Consider the following 19,098-nt stretch of genomic DNA (forward strand, 5'->3'; position numbering starts at 1 on the left):
CCCTCTCTCCATCCACCCCCCCCCCCCCCCCCCCCTCCCTCCGTCATTAAGCTCTCCCTCCCCTCCACGTCTCTCTTCCTCTCTCTTTTTCGCTAAAGGGAACAATAACAGCATTATAAACAGAATAATGACTTATTTTTGTTGTTTATGGGCGTCGGGGACCGCAGTTTGATGACCGAGCATTCCTCTCCTCTTTAATCGCCCCCAGAACAAACTCTCTCTCTTTCTCTTTCTCTTTCTAACACGCACACACACATACACACAGAGAGAGAGAGAGAAAGAGAGAGAGAGAGAGAGAGAGAGAGAGAGAGAGAGAGAGAGAGACAAAGCCAAACTGGCTCCCTTCAGTCCCCTTTGGTCCAAACATGGTAACTCAAGGGTAGCTGCAATGTCTCCCTCTCTCTTCTCTCTCTTCTGTGTGTGTGTGTGTGTGTGTGTGTGTGTGTGTGTGTGTTTCCAGCCATATTATTTATGCTTGCCCCCAACAAAGTGTATGGTAGCCTCGTCCAGTCCGCCAAACCAATAAGCCCAAAATATGTCGTCTGTGATTCTGTTCAGTCCTCCGTTCACTCACACACGAAAGGAAAGCCTTTAATGGATGACAGGAGTGTGTGTGGTGGTCGGTAAAGAAAAAAAAAAAAAAATCAGCGTTTACTCTTCGTGCGCCGTGGTCACACTCAACCACACACACCTTATTATCCCCACGGCGGACGTTCTGAAGTGACGTCACGCCCCGGCGGGGAACTCGATCTGGAAGCGGAGCACGACTTCAGAGAGAAACCTCACGGCTCACAGCGGGGGCGTCCGGGCGACTCGAAAATTTCGCTCGGCGCAATCGCTCCCTCGCCGTTTTTTTTTTCTTTTCTTTTCGGCGAGACCGGTCTGGTCGGCGGACGAATCCAGCTCGCAGGGCGGGCCAAGATAAAGCGATAAAAGTTAACGAGAGCTGAGCTTGGTGTCGACCGATCGGGTGGCTCTTATGTGTGTCAAAAGGCAATTATGTTTGTTAGCTCCCACCCGAAATTTAGGTCCTAATCAGCGTGAACGAACATCGTACGACGTCCAGCTTCCTCCTCCTGTGTGACTCATCCGTCCCTCCCCGACGAGAATAAACAAGGGATGGGCGATTCCTTATTTTCTTTTTGGGGGGAGTCGATTCCAATTCTGATTCCTTGTGGTGGGTTTAAAGCGAAAAGATATTTGCCAAACCGGAAATTGTTGCGGGGGCAGGAGGGGCAGAGGGAGCGAATGGCCTCATTAAAAAATATTACGCGCGTTTAAAGGACGTACTGTGTGTGAGACACTGCCTCTGGAAGACAATGTCCCCAGTCATGTCGCCACTCGCATGTTTTTACACTTGTGGTTTGCGCCAGCAGCCCATTCTCATTCCCAGGGCATCAAATACCGCAGCTGTGCCACGCCCTCCTGCGTCTGATGCTCACACCGAAAGGGCAGAAATTAGAAAGACGTTAGAAAGACACCCCGCGGGGGATGGTGATGCGGCATGAGGAGCGAGCGAGAGAGGGAGGGAGGTGGTCAGGGTGGGTGGAGCAACAGAGACTTCACGTACGAGGACTGAGCTCGATTCCCGTTTCCAGCGAGACGTTTCCAGTGTGAGTCCAGTTAACATTTTGTTACCTAAACCCAGAGATGGGATCAAGTCACCGATGTGCAAGCCTCAAGTAAGTCTCAAGTCTTAACCTTCAAGTCTCAAATAAGTCCCAAGTCATTTTTTCTTGGGCAAGTCAAGTCAAGTCAAGTCAAGTCCTGTAATAGATCAAGTCAAGTCACATTATTGCAATCTTACCTGCAGAATCCAGTCTTAATAAAGAGAGAATATAAGATATTAGTAACTGATTGACAGGGTCGTCATCCAATCATTACAACACCATTCCCAGCGTGCACTCGTATACCGGGTAATATTCCAGGCTAGAAATATCTATTTTATATTTTATATTCAAACTGAAAACATGAAATGAACAACAATCAAGTCATTCAAGTCATCGTGTCTCAAGTCATTGAGTCAAGTCCCGAGTCTTAAACCACCAAGTCCAAGTCAAGTCTCAAGTTTTTTATTTTTTGTCAAGTCAAGTCACAAGTCATTAAAACAGCGACTTGAGTCGACTCGAGTCCAAGTCGCAATGACTCAAGTCCCCATCTCTGCCTAAACCTAACCATAACCAAGTAGTTTTTATGCCAAAACCGAACCCTTCTCTAACCTTAACCACAAAACCAAGCCCTTCTCTAACCTTAACCACAAAACAGAACGCTTCTCTGACCTTAACCAAGCAGTCTTTATGCCAAAACCGAACCCTTCTGTAACCCTTTACCACAAAACCGAACCCTTCTCTAACCTTAACCAAGCAGTCTTTATGCCTAATCCTAACCATGTGACACTGACACGTGACAGAAGCCCAATGCGTCTCATCCTGACACCGTAAAGTGCATTTGGCGTCAGTATCCAAGGTGTTTTGTGGCTTTCGTGGCATTTGTGGATTTAAAGACTAAAAATTCCTCGGCATTCCAGACTCCTGTTCTCCATCTCTGGTAATGCATACCGCAACTGTTTACTAGATCCCTTTGTAACCATGGCAACCCCCGACTTGTGGCCACAGTGATATCCTCTGTTCTTAAAAATTCAAAATCTGAAAATCAAGGAGTTTTGATGTGCAAAATGGTTTGTTGCACTGTAAAAACTGTGCTAAACAGGCCATTGGACATCATTGTCTCACTGTCTTTTAAAACATAAAACTGTTTAATAAATTCGGATTCATCCTCACATCATGCTGGCCAATCCGGAAGTGACTCCGCTTTTGAAACGAAACAGATGTGCGTTGTGGTAGATCGTGTCTGAAGCCCAGTGGATTTGTGGGTAAATGTTACGATGTGCGTCGTAGCGAACAACAGCAGAGCAGAGCTGGTTGTAACTTCCTCTTACAGGTAGAATTAGCTCAAAGCTTACCACCATAACGCATGTTCAGGAACAGTTGCTGCACTGTGTGTGTTTGTGTGTGTGTGTGAAACCAGAGATTTGAACGGGGATTAGGTCGATTGGAAAATAGTTTCCATGTTTGTCCCAAACCAAACTTACCAGTCCTTTACTGGGCTGAGAAAGCGAGAGACAGAGCGAAAGAAAGAAAGAAAGAAAGAAAGAAAAAGAAAGAAGAAAGAGAGAGAGAAAGAAAGAGAGAGAAAAAAGCTGAAGAGAGTGGGGAGACAGAATAAATTTGTTAGATTGGAGCAAAGAGAGAGAGAAAGAGAGAGAGAGAGAGAGAGAGAGAGAGAGAGAATGTTAATGAGTGGTGACGAGCACGGGCCTCGTGGTCACCGCGGCAACCACCGACCACAGAGACGGTTGCCATGTCATCATGTCAGAGCATGTTTATTTATGCTGCTGGTACCACTGAACACACGCACGCACGCATGCACACACATGCACACACACACATGCACACCCAGATAAAGATATGCATAAAGATTCACTCTCAAAGAATTCAACACACACACACACACACACACACACACACACACACGTAAAAGTCATTCTCTTTAAAATCAGAACCTTTCAACGTTTCGCCTTAATGTTCAACCTTAATTTAAATGTTTCTTTTTCAAAATCAGATGAGCTAACAAAGCTTTTATTCTTACATAAAAATCTGATATCAACCCTCACAATTACACAAATGTCATCACACACACACACACACACACACACACACGTTATGAGGCCAGACGTTCCTTGTGGAAAGATGAATGCTTCATACTTGCCCTTTAGAGTTATTGGTCATAACACCCACACCCAAACACACACACACACACATTAACACACACACACACATGCATACACTCAGCATTAGTACAAAATGTCAGAAAGTTACGGCTACAGTAGCCGCACTTCCACTTCCAGCCGTGACGAGCGGCAAACGCTCGAACAAAAGTTCAGCTGCGGTTTGAACTTTTGCTCACCGACGGCGGAGGAAACGAACTCGAGCAGCGGAATGTGCCTGACGTGAATTTAAAGGTTTGATCCGCTGATTAAAGGTGGAACATGCTGCCCTTTTTTTTTTTTTTTTTAAACCATCAATCGATCACCGTCCGATTAGTTGTGATACGTTGGCGCGATTATCGTAAACAAGTGAGACCGTGACGGAGACGATTGGCAGGACGGTGGCTTTTCAAAATTAAAGCCACGTTTCCCATGAACCGTTTTTTGCTTCCTGTCTTCGCGTGTTTGGTCAAATTTTTTTTCTCATTGACATTAAGAAAGAGGATAAAGACGTTGGAGGGGGCTTTTCCATCGGGCTTTCGCTCCTTCCACCGTCTGCTTTCCAGAAACTCTCAAAGCTTTAGCTCCTGTTTGCTGTGGAAAAAAAAAAAAAGAAGAACAGCGCCCTCTTCCTTTTGTGTGCCATAAAGCAACACGACAGATTTCCTGACCTAATCCCACCTGCTGGGAAACTGTGGGGAATGAGTTGTAGAGGCATTTTCAAGGAAGCTTCCCATCTCCTTGGTACCCACTGCAGTTTGGGATGATCCTTATGCAGTTTATGTTTTGTGCAAAAACAGGTTGTTCAGCGGTTGTTCTTCAAGTAGCCAACGGTGAGAAATATTGTATTGGGTAGAGATAAAAAATACTTTTTTACGTTTACGTTGTAAATACTACATATACCATTACCTGTTAAGAGTATGAAATTAAATAACATAAGCATGCTCACAGCACGTTCCGCCATTGCTGTTTGTAACAAGAATGTTTGTCGGTTATGCCTGGAACGGTTTGAAGTCATGACTCGTGACTTTGAAGTCGTGATTCACAGGTACAATTCCCCGCTGGAACGCAGCATTAGCATCAGCATACCGTCAACAGTTTCCATGGGAACAAAGGTTGTATCTCAAACCGCTCCCTCGTTCAGCAGGGAGTCAGACATCCTCTAGGGTACCCTTAGGAGTACGCTGAAACACGGCAGGGGGTGCGTGAGTTTTCTTCAAATGTTACTTCAAAGAATACGAGTCATGCGTAATTCCTCAAATAATTAGCCTAGGTTATAGGAAGTCCAATAAAAAATGTACATGTTCAGTTTGATTAACCACATTTTATATATTCAGAATTAGAATATCGTCCAGGTTTCCAGAAAAGTGTCCAATGTGTGTGTTGGTGGTTTAAATCGAGCCGGGGCGTTTGTTCATGATGACCAGGGAAGACAAAATGACTCAAAATCAAGGACATTTATTTGTGGTTGAAACGTAGCAGCGACAATACAGCTGAAAACAAGGAGATGGAAGAGAGGAAAAAGCAAAAACAGAGTCGGCAAAGTATCATCAGTGTCAGGTTGTTGTTTCAGACACTGATGGAGCTGGATTACCTCCTTAGATAGGCTTGTTTGTTTATGCACTGGTCAGGGGGTACTTGGATGAAAACAGATTTTAAAGGGGGTATGTTATTGAGACAAGTTTGAGAACCACTGCTCTGGGGTGTCCCAATTCCAAAATTGACATGTGCTCACCGACTAAAAATTACCTCCAACAAACCTCTGGTTAACAGCATTTTTTGGTTTTTATGGAAGAGGACAGACCAAGTCCTTTTACCAAAACGATCTAGCTGCAGACCTCCAGCGTGAGACGTCTTCCAGTGCAGGCTCCCGTCTCAGGCCAACCTCAAGCGTGAGGCCAGTTGGGACCAGAAGTGCACACAAGAAACTCCAAAATAAAGCCACCTCCAATGTGAAGTCGTTTGGGACAGGAAGTGCGCACAAGAAACTCCAAAATAAAACCAAGTTATCGATTTTGTAAGAGAAAACTTTGTCGCTGGTTTATATTTAATTAGTAAACTTTAGGGTTAGGGTTAGGGTTTGGTGGTTGGTCAAAATGCCGGACTCCCTCAAGAGGCGTGAAAAAAGTTTGTTATTTCCAGGTCTCAAACTGGAGGTTGGCCTGAGATGAGAGCCTGCACCGGAAGACGCCTCACGCTGGAGGTCTGCAGCTAGACCCCTCTCCCTTTTACTGCCATAGCACCATTGTTAATCGTTAAACTGACTGTTAATCAATTTATCCTGTAGTTTCCAATATTTTCACACAAACATTAACATCAGGCTTTCATAGACAGTCTCTAACTCCAGGGATGTTACCGTTAGTCATCGTTTCCACACAGATAGACGGATCCTTTATTGTTCCCAGAGGAAATAACCAGTGCACAAATTCCAATTCACCACATTTGCATATTCACCGCTGAGTGAACTGGGGTGTTGTTAGAAACACAGCCAAGGCCTCTACGCATGACACGTGTTACTGTAAGTCGAACAAAAACAACATATTCAGGCAGTGAGCAAAAATGTAACTGGGCTCAACTAACATAACTCAATCCCCTACTGACAAATGCAAATTAAAATATACAAGAAAAGGTGCCATGCATTGACGTTTGATCGACTTTTATTTAGTTATTCACTAAACTTGCCTTTAAACAATGCCACGGTGAAGGAACCACTTGATGTTTCTTTAAAATCTCACCAAATCAAGAAATCTAATTAGGGTTTGACCCACGAGACAATCCCATCAAGCTGTGTTTCTGAAAAAGCTCTCTAACTGGGAAGCTTCTTTGCAAAGGAGACGGACCCTGACGCTTTACTGACGCTAAAAACCGACTTACTAAGTGACCGATGATCAATGAGCGGATTCATTGATTTGACTGATTTACCTGTCCGTGTATGAGCGGCTCCTTGTCGTCGATGTCGATCAGGACGTCGTCACGAGGAGGCTGGACGAACTCAACTACACACACACACACACACACACACACACACGCCAGAGACAGAAAGTTCAGTTCAATCTCGCTGCTCTTCAAAACTTCCTCAAACAAGGTAATCCCTTCCCCACCACAAAATTCCCCTGTCTGTCTGTCTGTCTGTCTGTCTGTCTGTCTCACCTGTCTCCTCCTCCCCTCCCTCCTCGCCCTCCTCCTCCGGGCTGCATCGGTACTCCTCCAGCGACCGGATGGTGCACTGCCCGACCACCGGCTTCCTGCCGAACTGCCGGTTGTCGATCACTTTGATGACGACCGGCGGCATGTACAGCTCCTCACGGGGAAGTCTCTACGGAGAGGGAGAGACGGAGAGAGACGTGGACGGAGAAGGAATGGAGGGCGAGAGAGGGAGGGAGAGAGAGGGAGAAACGATTATAGAGGGAACAAAGGAGGGAAGAGAGAAAAATGGAAATGCATGAGAAAACTGAGAATGTTTCTTGACTTAAAGGCAGAGTGAGTCGGATTTGTCGTTGTGGTTTGTAAACACAACATTGAAAGTTGGTCCCTCCTCCCCGCTCTACCTGTCCAACAGAAAACAGGCCAACACACGTTGCTCTTCATCTTCATCCTCCTCCTCAGTACTCGCCAGCGGGTCAAAGCTCAACCCCATGTTCTTCCTCGTAAAACAAGTTTCGTCCACTTGGAGCTTCGCCGCACTACATTTCTGTTTTTATTTTTTCAACAATCTGCGTCTCTGATTTTCGGAGCTTCCCATTGGACGATCGATCTGGCATTTTTCTGCACTGTGATTGGCTGAGAGACCCAAAGGCCGACGCCCGCAAGAGTCCCAAGCTCAGCAAAACAAGAAAATCGAGGCAGACGCACACACCAACACACACTGCTAGTGGCTCGTAAGTGATGAATGAGAGCGATTATTAGCGAATCTATACATTTTTTTTTTTTTTTTAGGGAAAATTCTGCTCATTCTGTCTTTATTTTTTTCAAAAGTAAGAAAGTGACTGGTAGGACAAAAATAGGGAATATGGGATAAGATGACAAGAATGCGATTTAATTTGATTTCACCTGATTTCATTTGAGTCGTACACATTACATGGCAAACAAATTGGAGTTAAAAATAAAAATAAAAATAAACAGAGTAGGGTGAGGCAGAAGCCATGTTGGGGTCATTTAAAAAAAACAGACCCAAATAAATAATACAAATACGCAAATCAATCATTAAATCACAAATCACATCCTCAAGTCTTACTCAAAAGTTCAACCAAAAGATTCTTCTGTGAATCTGTCATGAAGTCAACAAGTGTTTTCTCAATGATCGGTACAATGAAAAGAACATAAGAAATTTACGTTTAATCAAATCTTTCAAAAACAATGCCTTTTGTTTTAAACGTGTATGACCGCAGAGAGAAGCTGAGACAGAAAAAAAGAAATGAAAAGAGATGAGATGAGGAAAAAAAAAGAGACTCTGAGACTCTGACCTATGACTGCACTGCTTCCCCTCACGCCTCACTCTAATTGGTCATGCCTCCTGGCTGCCTGATGTTCATTGGCTGTGGCTGGCGATTGTCTGAGGCTGATTGGTCACGCCTTGGTGGCCGTCCAATGAGAGCATCATTTGACCCCGCTGACCCCTCCCACCAAGGAAGAAATGACCCCGTTTGTGCGGATTTTAACTTTGTGAAGACGATCGGGGGACGTCTTCATGCATTAAGCCGACAAATCAGGTTGGAAACGCGTGTTCGAGCCAAAAAATACGTAACCAAGAATTATGTACGCAATAAAGCCATGTGTCATTCTCAGATTAGGGTACCGACCAATCAAGTTGCAAACGTCGAGGGTTAGGCTGATTACATTGAAAGAGCATTTTGCACGACCAAACAACCAAACAGCGCTTTAGTTTTTCCAATTAGCTATTTCTTAGAGTTTAATTTATGGTTTTAATGCATTGTTATCATCTGACTTTGCTGTATTTAAAATTTAAATTGACAAAACTGAGCAATATGGTACACTGAACAAGTGAAGATAGGAAAAGGTGTGAAAAATGAAATATAAAGAATTTAATTAAAGCAATAATCCAGTGGGAGTCTGACTTTCTCTGTTTTAGGCCACCGTTTAAAGGCTCTTATATGTGGAGCTGGTGTTGCAAAATGTTGAAGAATCTTAAATTTGTATGCCTTCTTCTACAAATAATATTGCGAGGGAACATTTTTGAGATTTACATGTAATTTGCATATGCATAACAGGCGCAAAGAGGCTTTATTTTTTTTAACCAGTGGTCTGAGTCCAAGTCTGTCTTTGGTCTGCTGCCGCCCGCTCAGGCCGTCACGTTCAATCCCAGCAAGTGCCAAGCTGGTGTACATGTTGCATTCTGGGACGTCACGGCCCGTGTTTAGAAGAAAGTGCAGAAATTGGAACAGCACAAACGGGGAAAATGCTTCCAAAACACAAGCGGACCATCACTCGAGCCCAGCGCTATCGACGTAAAGCAACGACATCGAAGCCAGAGCAGTTCATGTAGCATCTGTTCGGTATGTGGATGATTTTTTTCCCCTGAAAATCGTCGTAACAAAACACTCCTGTGGCCCACTTGGCTCGATTTGACCTTCTTTTGGTTTCGGTGAGGCTGATGTTGCTCAGGGGACAAACCTTCACTATACAGCCTGTTGTATAATGACAAATAAACTTCCTTGAAACGTTCGGCTGAGTGTATCCACAGCTGGAAAACATGTCCCTGATCTACTTCTGAGGACATAAAAATAAAAAAACACACACTGATCACACTGTAAAAAAAAAAAAAAAAAAAAAAAAAAAGCAGGTAGAAATTACAGTAAAAAACTATCAAAGAGCAACAGTAAAGGCCTATATCGCCGTAGCAGATACATTAAATTACCCTAAACTAAGAAACAGAAAATCACTTTAATTTACTTATTAAGGAAAATAGCATGTAATTACCCTAAAATTAACTGTTACTTTGTTTATACTTGTGATCGCTTGTGTGTACATTTAAATTTACAGTATAAAAACTTTCAGCAGAAACGTACCTTTAACCGCAAATCTAGACCATGATGTACTGTAAACAGGATTATATTACAGCTGTTATTTTTAAAGAAAGTTATTGTAAACAGATTTACAATATATGTGTTTTTGTCACAGTAATTTTACCATGAAGGAACAACAGTTTTTGACCGTGAAAATTACGGTTATCAAAACAGCGTACCGTTATGTCACACACGTTGTCAGTGTATTTTTTACAGTGTGGTTGCCAGAACTTCACCGTAAAAAATATTAATAATAAATATAAACCTGTATACAGTATATCACGGTATACAGTTGTGGTTCAAGGTATGTTTCTGCTGAACTGTAAATTTAAATGTATACACAAATGATTACAATCTGTAGTTTAAACAGAAGGACACATTTAATTTTATGGTAATTACATGCTATTTTCCTTAATAGGTACTTGACCCAAAATGTTTATTTTCATGGTAAAATTGTATGTTTCCTAAATATTACGAGAGTAAAAATGAAAGTGATGCACTGTTTCTTGGTTTAGGGTTAATTTAACATATCTGCTATGGTAATATAGGCCTACTAGTTTGGATTGTATGGTCTTTTACTGTTTTTACTGTAATTTCTGGGAGCTTTTTTTTACAGTGTACATCATCTATTATTTTACTGTAAATTGCACAATATTTTTTTTTTACAGTGTTGGCCAAAAATAGATTTACATGGCACTGATGATGCAAAAGTTCAGCATCATACTTGAGGAACAAATATTCAGCTGCAGGAGCCTTAATAGAAGATATATTTAGGGAAAATATACGGTCTAATACACAATATTCTCATTTAGCCATTTAGGTGAAAAAAAAAAGACACCACTTAGATCTTGAGAATTGGTGCCTGTGATCCGTTTGACCTTTCTGGTTTTAAAAGGGCTTAGGTGGGACTGATGATGCTAAACTCACAATAAACTCGGGGAACTAACATCATGCATTTGGACCCTCTAGGAGAGTCGTATTCAGGGAAACTATGCACATGACATTTTCATGCGCGCCCTGGCACAGGAAAACACATATGTAGTAAGACCTTAATATTGTTACCATTAAGCTTGGACTCAGCTCAGGGAGTTGTATTTAGGGGGGGGAGGAAATTTGTGCATGTTTCCATCGTCCAGTTTAGGTCATCACACAAAAACTCCTGCGGTGGTTAACACAAGACCTTAATCTTGTTAACATTAAACCGCTGGAGCCAAACTAAGGGTCTGTACTTAAGGGAAAAATATGCGAGCATTTCCATGTTCCAGTTTAAGCTGTCATAACAAAACACTGAGGTGATCAACTTCAGGCCTTAATATTGTTAACATTAAACTGCTGGATCCCGTTCAGGAGCCATTTTAAGGAAAATGGGCATGATATTTCCAGATTTGAGTTTAGGCTTTCATGAGAAAACCTGTAGGTGGAATATAATAAGACCAAGGTAAATTCAGTGTGTCTACATTCCTGGGGTGGATGTTTACATCTGAGGGACAAGCGGTGGCTGTTGAGGCTCCTTCTTGCTCTCAGCATCGCGGTAAATAAATCCTTGCCTGGATCTATATCAGAAAAACGTTCGATGTCCTTTGGGTTGGGGTTAAAAGTTCATTATGAGCTTTATGTTCTTGAGAATATAACACTCACACAATCTGTGGATTTCTGGAGGTATCTTTGGTTGACTTTGATTGATTGGACTGATCAAAGTGACTCTCTTTAGCAAACGGTTCCTGTGAAATTAGGGTTTGGACATGTACGTGGTTTGATCCATGATCAGCAAAAAACAATAACTTTACTGACATTTTTCATTTATGGTTAGCTGCCTAATCTTTGCTACCTGAAAGCAAACACACTTGAGCCTGGATTTGTTTTAACTACAGCTTGTATTGACCTGCTGTACAAACGAAATAATAGGGATTTTTTTGTTTTTTTTGTTGTTTTTTTTTTACAGGAGGACAGTCTCTAAGCAGGGTGTGTGAAATGGCCACAGAGGAGGAGCATGACGTTTTAAACATAAATTCTCGAGGAATATAACACTCGCACATTAGTAACTGTGGATCTCTGGAGGAACCTTAGAGGTTTACTAGAAGCCGATGACTTTGCTTGATCGGACAATTGGAAAAGTGGCTCTCTTTAGCAGACGGTTCCTGTGAAGTTAGTGTTTGGACATGCAGGTGTTTTGGCCCATGATCAGCAGCAAAAAACAATAACTTAACTCTTGACATTTTTCATTTATACCTGGAATCGTTTTAGGCCCGATTCAAGCGCCACAATGCGAGCGTACGCCAACAAATCTTCTCAAACCACATAAGTCGTCCGAGGTTATTATCCCATTTCAACAAGAGGAAATCAAAGCTAAAATCTACAGCATTTGAGTGTTACAAGTCCTTCAACCCAGACGACGTGTTTCCAGAACGAGCTTACCCACTCGCCAGCTGGCCAGTAAAAAGCGATATCAGCAGCTTAATGTTTAACAAAAACTGACACTCATGCAAGAACAATTAGTGAAGATTAGGTGCCAAAGACTCTTGAGCCTGGATTTGTTGTTTTTTTACTACTCCATCGCCATCACCATCCCACCAGTTTCAGTGTTTTTCACTCCTTGGATACGTCACCGCAGTGTTGTTCTTGACACGACCACTAGAGGTTGCTTGATTTTAACTACAGCTTGTATTGACCTGCTGTACAAATGAAATGATACATTTTTTTTTCACAGGAGGACAGTCTAAGCAGGGTGTGTAAAATGGCTACATGTCGTTTTAAACATTAGTTAGTTTAAAAGAAGACGGTTACAGATCAACCGGTGTCTCCTGATGAAAACATTGCCATTTTTATTTGCTGATGAAGGAAATGACTTCCTCTTCATTAGTACTTGTTCCTTTGGCATTATTTCTACAGGAAATAAATAATACAACTTCAGCATTGCAGTACAAATTATAGTCAGCGCATTTTGCTGTGCAGAAATTTTGTTGCCTTTTGCCTTATTGTGTTTCTTATTTACATAAATCTTCATTACTATTAGTGCCTGTATGTGTGGATCTCCATTTTTTTAATGTCTTTATTTTTTTTTTATCTTAACATATCTTTTATCTTAATATATCATTGCCTTCTGATGTGTCCATTGCACTTTATGTTAATCACTTAGAATTGCCTCAGGCTCTCAACGGTTTAAGATAGATACATTTGCACAGTTTATATCAGAGGGACAGGTTTGCAAATGAATAAAGAAGAATATTCATAACTGCTTTTGAGTGCTGGCCCTTTCCAGTAGTACTATTTTTTACTTAACACACCATTTTTTGCCTTTATCTTGGTTGAAAGCGGAGTTGAGAACGCTCCTCTCATCTGTCGGTAATTAAGAGTCTGGCCTTGGTACAGACTTCATAATGGTCATTTAAGTGACATTTAAGTGAATTAAATTAAAAATGCACATAACAAAACTCATACAGCACTAGTAATAATAAGCTTAAAAAAAAACAATAAATTAAAGAACAGCTGGCTAAAAATGTGTACAGCTCAGGTTTGTATTTAGCCAGCCACTTCATCTTTGCTGTAAAAACATTTTATATCACTTTAATTCAGTTGGTAATGTTTTCTCAAAGTTAACAGCCTCTTATGGAGTAAGCTGAATGCCTAAATTTAGCTTGACGATGTGTTATCTTGTTTCCATTCACCGAGCTTCTTGTCATGAATGCAAAAGCTTAGAAAGTTAGAAGACTTTGCAGGTTGTAGTTTTTTTTTTTTTTTTTTTACATTTTAGCAGTAAAGAAAACAGGACCAGTAACTCCCAATCATCCATCATGGCCATTAATGTCCTCGTGTTTGGACATGCGTACGCTGTCGGATCCATGAAACCCCGAGCTCTAAGAAAATCCCTCTGTCAAAACAATGTCATTTATAGCCTAAACCCCCCCGCCCTGCATTAGTTTTCTGCATTAATACTATAGAAGTAGTCACTGTGAGGGTCCTCCACCCTGCAGCTATCCTGAATTACTAATGTACACACTGGAAACCGCAGTCAAAGTCCCCCCGCCCTTCATTAGTGCGACATTAGCGCATTACAAATTTCTGAAGAATTCCTCTCGGGAGCAGCGAAAGAGTGTGAGATGTTAGAAAAATAAAATTAAAACGCGTGATCTGGACGGTGACAGCATCTGCAGGCTCGTACGTTCAGCTCCGTTGTTTCCATCTTTTCAGAGGGAGGATTTCCCCAGACGAGGACGGTAGTTTGTCCCGGCTGCCGACGGCGTGGTGGAGCTGATTAAGACGAATGACTGACGCAGACCACATCACAGCCGAGCTCCCGTCAGCCATGAAAGCACCGGGCCTCTCCGCTGATTACAGCTGTGTGTGTGTGTGTGTGTTTGCGTGCACCCATGACAATCTGCTCCCATCATGTGACAAAGAGTACATATTTGCGCGTGTTTGTGTGTTTTTGTGTGAGTCATTTCGACACAAACCGTCCCAGACAGTTTTTCTTGATGCACCGTTTTTTTTTTCATAGGATTGTACCGAGCCCTCCAATTCACTACTCAAGGAATTTTTTTTTTTAAACATTACATATTAACCGTGCAAACATGATTCACCATTAGCTGTACGTTCACTCAAGATTGTGACGTTTTTATTCCTGTCTGATTGCTGCAGTCACAGAAACTGAACGGGTGTATCTCAGAGGATTTCCGGTGGGTCACGTTACCACGGCAACAGTTAGTAGTGTTCAACTGATGTCACCACGTCAGCAGAGGCATGTTCTGTTTGAAGATGAATAATGGAGTTGTGAAAATAACCTTGTGGCTCTTGATTTTGGGTGAAATTTCAAGAAAAAAATACTAAAAAGTTCAGCTTTGTAGGTTGTTGGTGGCTTTGCCTGAGCATTATTCAGTTACTTTGTTTCCAACGATGCAGCTAATTAGGATTAATTTATCTTACATCTAATTAGCCGATACCAACATTAGCCTAATAAGCTTATAACGATTTTCAACTAACTTTAGCAGCATGCCCAAGATCATTTTTGTGCGTTAACTTTAATTTTCCTCTTTGCTTTTGCTGTGTGTTGCGACACCGTGACAGAGAGATCCACCCAACAGCCGGGTGCTTGTTTTGTCATGATGGATGTTTCGATAAAGTTAATCAAACAAATTCTTCTGCCGACGTGCTGACATCAGTGAACGCCACAGCTTTTGTCTTGTTAAGATGAACCACCCGGAAATACTAATTTGCTGTGAGCTGAAGGCCCACACCACTTCTACTCATTCAGTTTCTGTGGCCACAACACTCAGCATCTAAAAATGAATTGAGATGAAATGAGATGCTGATGCTGTTACCGTGGAGATGTTCATCGTTCCTGAACTTGCCCATGTTTTGTGAGCTTGACTGGCCACTAGCAAAGCTGCCAACCAACATATCATATAGACTAATCAAACATTAGGAACTATAATGTCGAAGTCAGATCCATTGCAAAGTCAGTTTTTTGTGTCATGGACCCCATGTTTTTGCGTCATTTACTTTGCCTCATGTGAATTCACAAATATTCGAGTCTTTGCATGAAACTGTGCTGTGTGGAAAAACTTGCACAATGTAGAATGAGTCAGAAATCAATATAATGACTAGAGAGAATTTCAGGCAAGCGGTGGAAAAAAACAATGCTATCATCCATCCATTCATCATCCATCATTCCATGTAAAACCCTAAATTTACACAGTGGCTTGTATCTTTATGTTTTTGTCTTTTTTCAAGTACTTTTTGCCCCTGTGAATCAGTTTTTATGAGGATTCATCTCATAGCTGGGACAAATCAGTTTGAGACCCAGCAGGGACTCGAGTTTTTCTGTTTCGGTGCCCTCACCACGTCAATGATGAGCGTGTTGACGTCGAAGTTGGGGTTCTTCTTGACGCTGCGGATGACGCAGCTCTGCACCATGGCGCCGCCGCACTCCACCTGCAGGCTGGGCGAGGTGACGCTGGCCAGCTGGAAGCTCTTCAGGTTGCGAACGCCCCAAGCCAGGACCTGCAGCACAGAGAGAGAGAGGGGACGGACCCACGGACCAAGACAAGAGGTACAAAGTGATGAAAAACGACCGGCTGCTCAGGTTCCCCACGCCAGGACATGAGGGAGATCATGGGATGGAAGTGTCATAGGTCTCAAGTTGTCACCTGAATAATCTGTGTGGAAAAGTTTTAACTAGAAAAAAGTCAACAGCAGTGATAAAACAATGTAAACTAATGATGTTCATTGGGTTTAGAGCCTCAGTGCTTTGCTCTTAAGCTTATGCTTCCAGGAAATCAGTGGTACTGGAAAGCAGTTCCTTATGGAAAACCCAACGTTTTATCCTGCATGACGAATCACAAGGCTAAGACCAGCAAAACCGTAGCCTATGTACAGTGCCACCAGAAAGTTTTCACACCCCTTCACTTTTTCCACATTTTGTTACATCACAGACTTATTCTAAAACCAATTTGAGTATAGTTTTTTCTTTTTAAAAATCTACACGAAATAGTCCAAAGTGAAAACATGTTTTCAGACATTTTTGTAAATTTATTAAAAATGTGGTAACACTTTACAATAACAGTACAACAATTAACGTTAGTTAAGGCCGAAATAAACATTAAGTAACAGGTAATAAATATTAAGTAACAGTTAACTAACCGTTAACAAGAATCATGTACTAATGCTGTTCATGCTAAGGTATTAATTTATATGTTATTTAAGGGTTATTGTAGATATTATTAACATTAGTAAATGCCATAATAATCATTAACTAACAGTTAATTAACCATTACGGCATTAACTAACGTTAAGTAACGTTAATTGTTGTACTCTTATTGTAAAGTGGTACCAAAAATGTAAACATTTAAACATAATAGGTACATAAGTATTCACACCCATGGCTTAATATTTTGTTGAAGCACCTTTGGCAGCGATCACAGCCTCAAGTCTTCTTGGGTATGTCTCTACAAGCTTGGCACACCTGTTTTGGGGCATTTTCTCCCATTCTTCTCTGCAGGGGTGTGAATGTATATGTATGTATATCCTAAGCTTTTTCTGCTTGGGCTTGCTCTCTGCATACAATTGTAGATGGATGTAGCTCTTCAGCAAATTTGCTCCATAAACTAAATGCAGATTCAACAAAAACGTTTTCCCTCCACACATATTTACTATATAAAATGCATGTTTTTGGCACCATGGGTACATGATGGTTTAACCACAGATTTTCTACTATATTACTATAGTAAATCTACTGTGCTTTTACTAAAGGAGAAACGATAGTTGGCGATTCACAGATATACCTGAACAGTGTCCCACTATAATTTTTGTTCTTTCGGCAGCAGCCATGACCTGAGGAGCGTATTTTCAGCAGCATGATGCTACTGAGTGGCCACAGGAAAAAAAAAAAAAAAAAACTACAAGAATACTATAGAAATACTACAGGCTGCATTGTGTTTGCATGACTCTCTCACTCATTCATAAGCTCACCACTTTAATCATTAAAGGTGTGTCTCAGCAAAAGTAGGCTACATTTAATATAATTTAACTGAGCAAAAAAATATCTTACCATGGACACAATCACTGTGGAATGAGAGTTGTTGTTTTATTTTTGTGTTTTGTTGCATCCTATTGTTTAATATTGTTTATTGTTTATATTGCTTTTTGTTTTGTTCTTTAAAGCCTTTTTTTTCTCTTTGCACTATTTAATTGTGTTTTTTTACACTTAACTTTTTGCACTGTTTGCACCGTGGATAAGGTCAGAGTGACACTTTTTTTTTTTTTTCTGATTCTCTGTATGTCTGGCACATAACTGCAGAGCTGACACTAAAGCATCTTGAATCTTGAGAGCCGCCATAATAAAGACAGTGACTAAACTGCTGCTGCAAAGATTTAACCCTCTCTGTCATCTGGTGAGAGTGTATCACCTCGTGAAATGAATAAATATCATATATTGGACCGACTACCAAAAGGACATTAAAAACAGCATGATTAGTGCATCTGCCTTCGTTAGAGAGCTGGTGATAATAGTAATAATTAAATAAAAACACTGAATTATCTTTAACTGGATGAAATGTGCTGTGTATATGAAGTTTGTAGTGGCTCGGTTAGCGATACCTCGATGGCTGTTCTCTGCAGGACGGGCTTGATCCCCTGAGGAACCATGAAGACGTTGGGCTCCCTCTGAGGCGGCGGGTACGGCAGGTCCGACTCCTCCGGCTGCCAATAGGAACGCAGGGCAGAGACGGGTCATCAACACGAGACGACAAAGGCATACCGCTCGCCGAAAATCAGACACGACACAAGCGGTTAAATCAATTAAACAGCCAGACAAAGTTTTATTTTGAAGGGAACATGAATACGTAGCTGTTTGATGGCCTCATGTTTGGTGACACAGGAGAGTTTTTAGTGTTAAAACAATGGAAATGTGACATTTAACTCATGACAAATGCATTTTTTAGATGTTTAGGATCAAACAAGTCCATGAAAAAGTGCAACCGAACAAACTGTTTGAAAGGAAAATCATTTTTAGGGATTCAAGACGATGAAAGTCAGAATAAAAAATGAAAAAAAAAATAACTGGGAACAGCAAGAGGAGTGAGAGGATGAGAGAAAAAGGAGGTTATAGCTAAATAGACAAGGAAACACTCACAAACGCATGCAGCTATCATGCATGTGGAGCTGACCGGTGTGTGTGTGTGTGTGTGTGTGTGTGTGTGTGTGTGTGTCTTTGTAAAACAGCCTGTTTTGGATCACATGGTGAAGACGTTCATTTTTCCACAAACACCTCCACCCCGATCATCCCTGTCTCAGCCTTTCACGTAGATGCACACACACACACACACACACACACACACACACACACACACACACACACACACATTCACACAGCCTCAGCTTCTAAGCGATGAACCATTTTCCTCTGCTCTGATGTTTGAGTTTAACCTCTCTCTCTCTCTCTCTCTCTCTCTCTCTCTCTCTCTCTCTCTCTCTCTCTCTCTCTCTGTGTGTGTGTGTGTGTGTGCATGTATTAAAACTGAATTACTGTATTGCATCTTCAAAGTGTGTGTTATGTGTGCAAACACAGCAAAACACATTTCAGTTTCAGTTTCTGCAGTTGCTGTAAATATTTTGTTTGAATATTCTTTCTTCATATTAGTGTTTATTATATGTTTTTTTCCTCTTTTGTCTTTGCTACTTTTTTATTATCTAAAATTATAACAAAGCTCTGCACGTAAGCTTCTGTAAGTTTTGCTTTGTCTGTGCAACATATGAATATGAATATGACAGAATCTAACTCGACTACGATGATCCCACCGCGGGGACTCCTCCTCC

At 41.5% G+C, this 19,098-nt stretch overlaps 1 protein-coding gene across 4 annotated transcripts in view; it reads right to left on the reverse strand.

Moving 5' to 3' along the window:
• The window catches only part of dysf (dysferlin, limb girdle muscular dystrophy 2B (autosomal recessive)), a 133,854-nt gene that overhangs the window by 53,844 nt on the left and 60,912 nt on the right, over window positions 1-19,098 (reverse strand). For all 4 annotated transcript variants that reach the window (XM_030075602.1, XM_030075600.1, XM_030075603.1 and 1 more), the window contains exons 37-40: window positions 17,881-17,982; window positions 15,625-15,786; window positions 6,917-7,082; window positions 6,689-6,762 (exon numbers count right to left, since the gene is read on the reverse strand). In XM_030075602.1, the coding sequence (XP_029931462.1) occupies window positions 6,689-6,762; window positions 6,917-7,082; window positions 15,625-15,786; window positions 17,881-17,982 (504 nt within the window). The remainder of the gene's footprint in view (window positions 1-6,688; window positions 6,763-6,916; window positions 7,083-15,624; window positions 15,787-17,880; window positions 17,983-19,098) is intronic.

This window comes from Myripristis murdjan, chromosome 18 (assembly GCF_902150065.1).
Source record: "Myripristis murdjan chromosome 18, fMyrMur1.1, whole genome shotgun sequence".
NCBI lineage: Eukaryota > Metazoa > Chordata > Actinopteri > Holocentriformes > Holocentridae > Myripristis > Myripristis murdjan.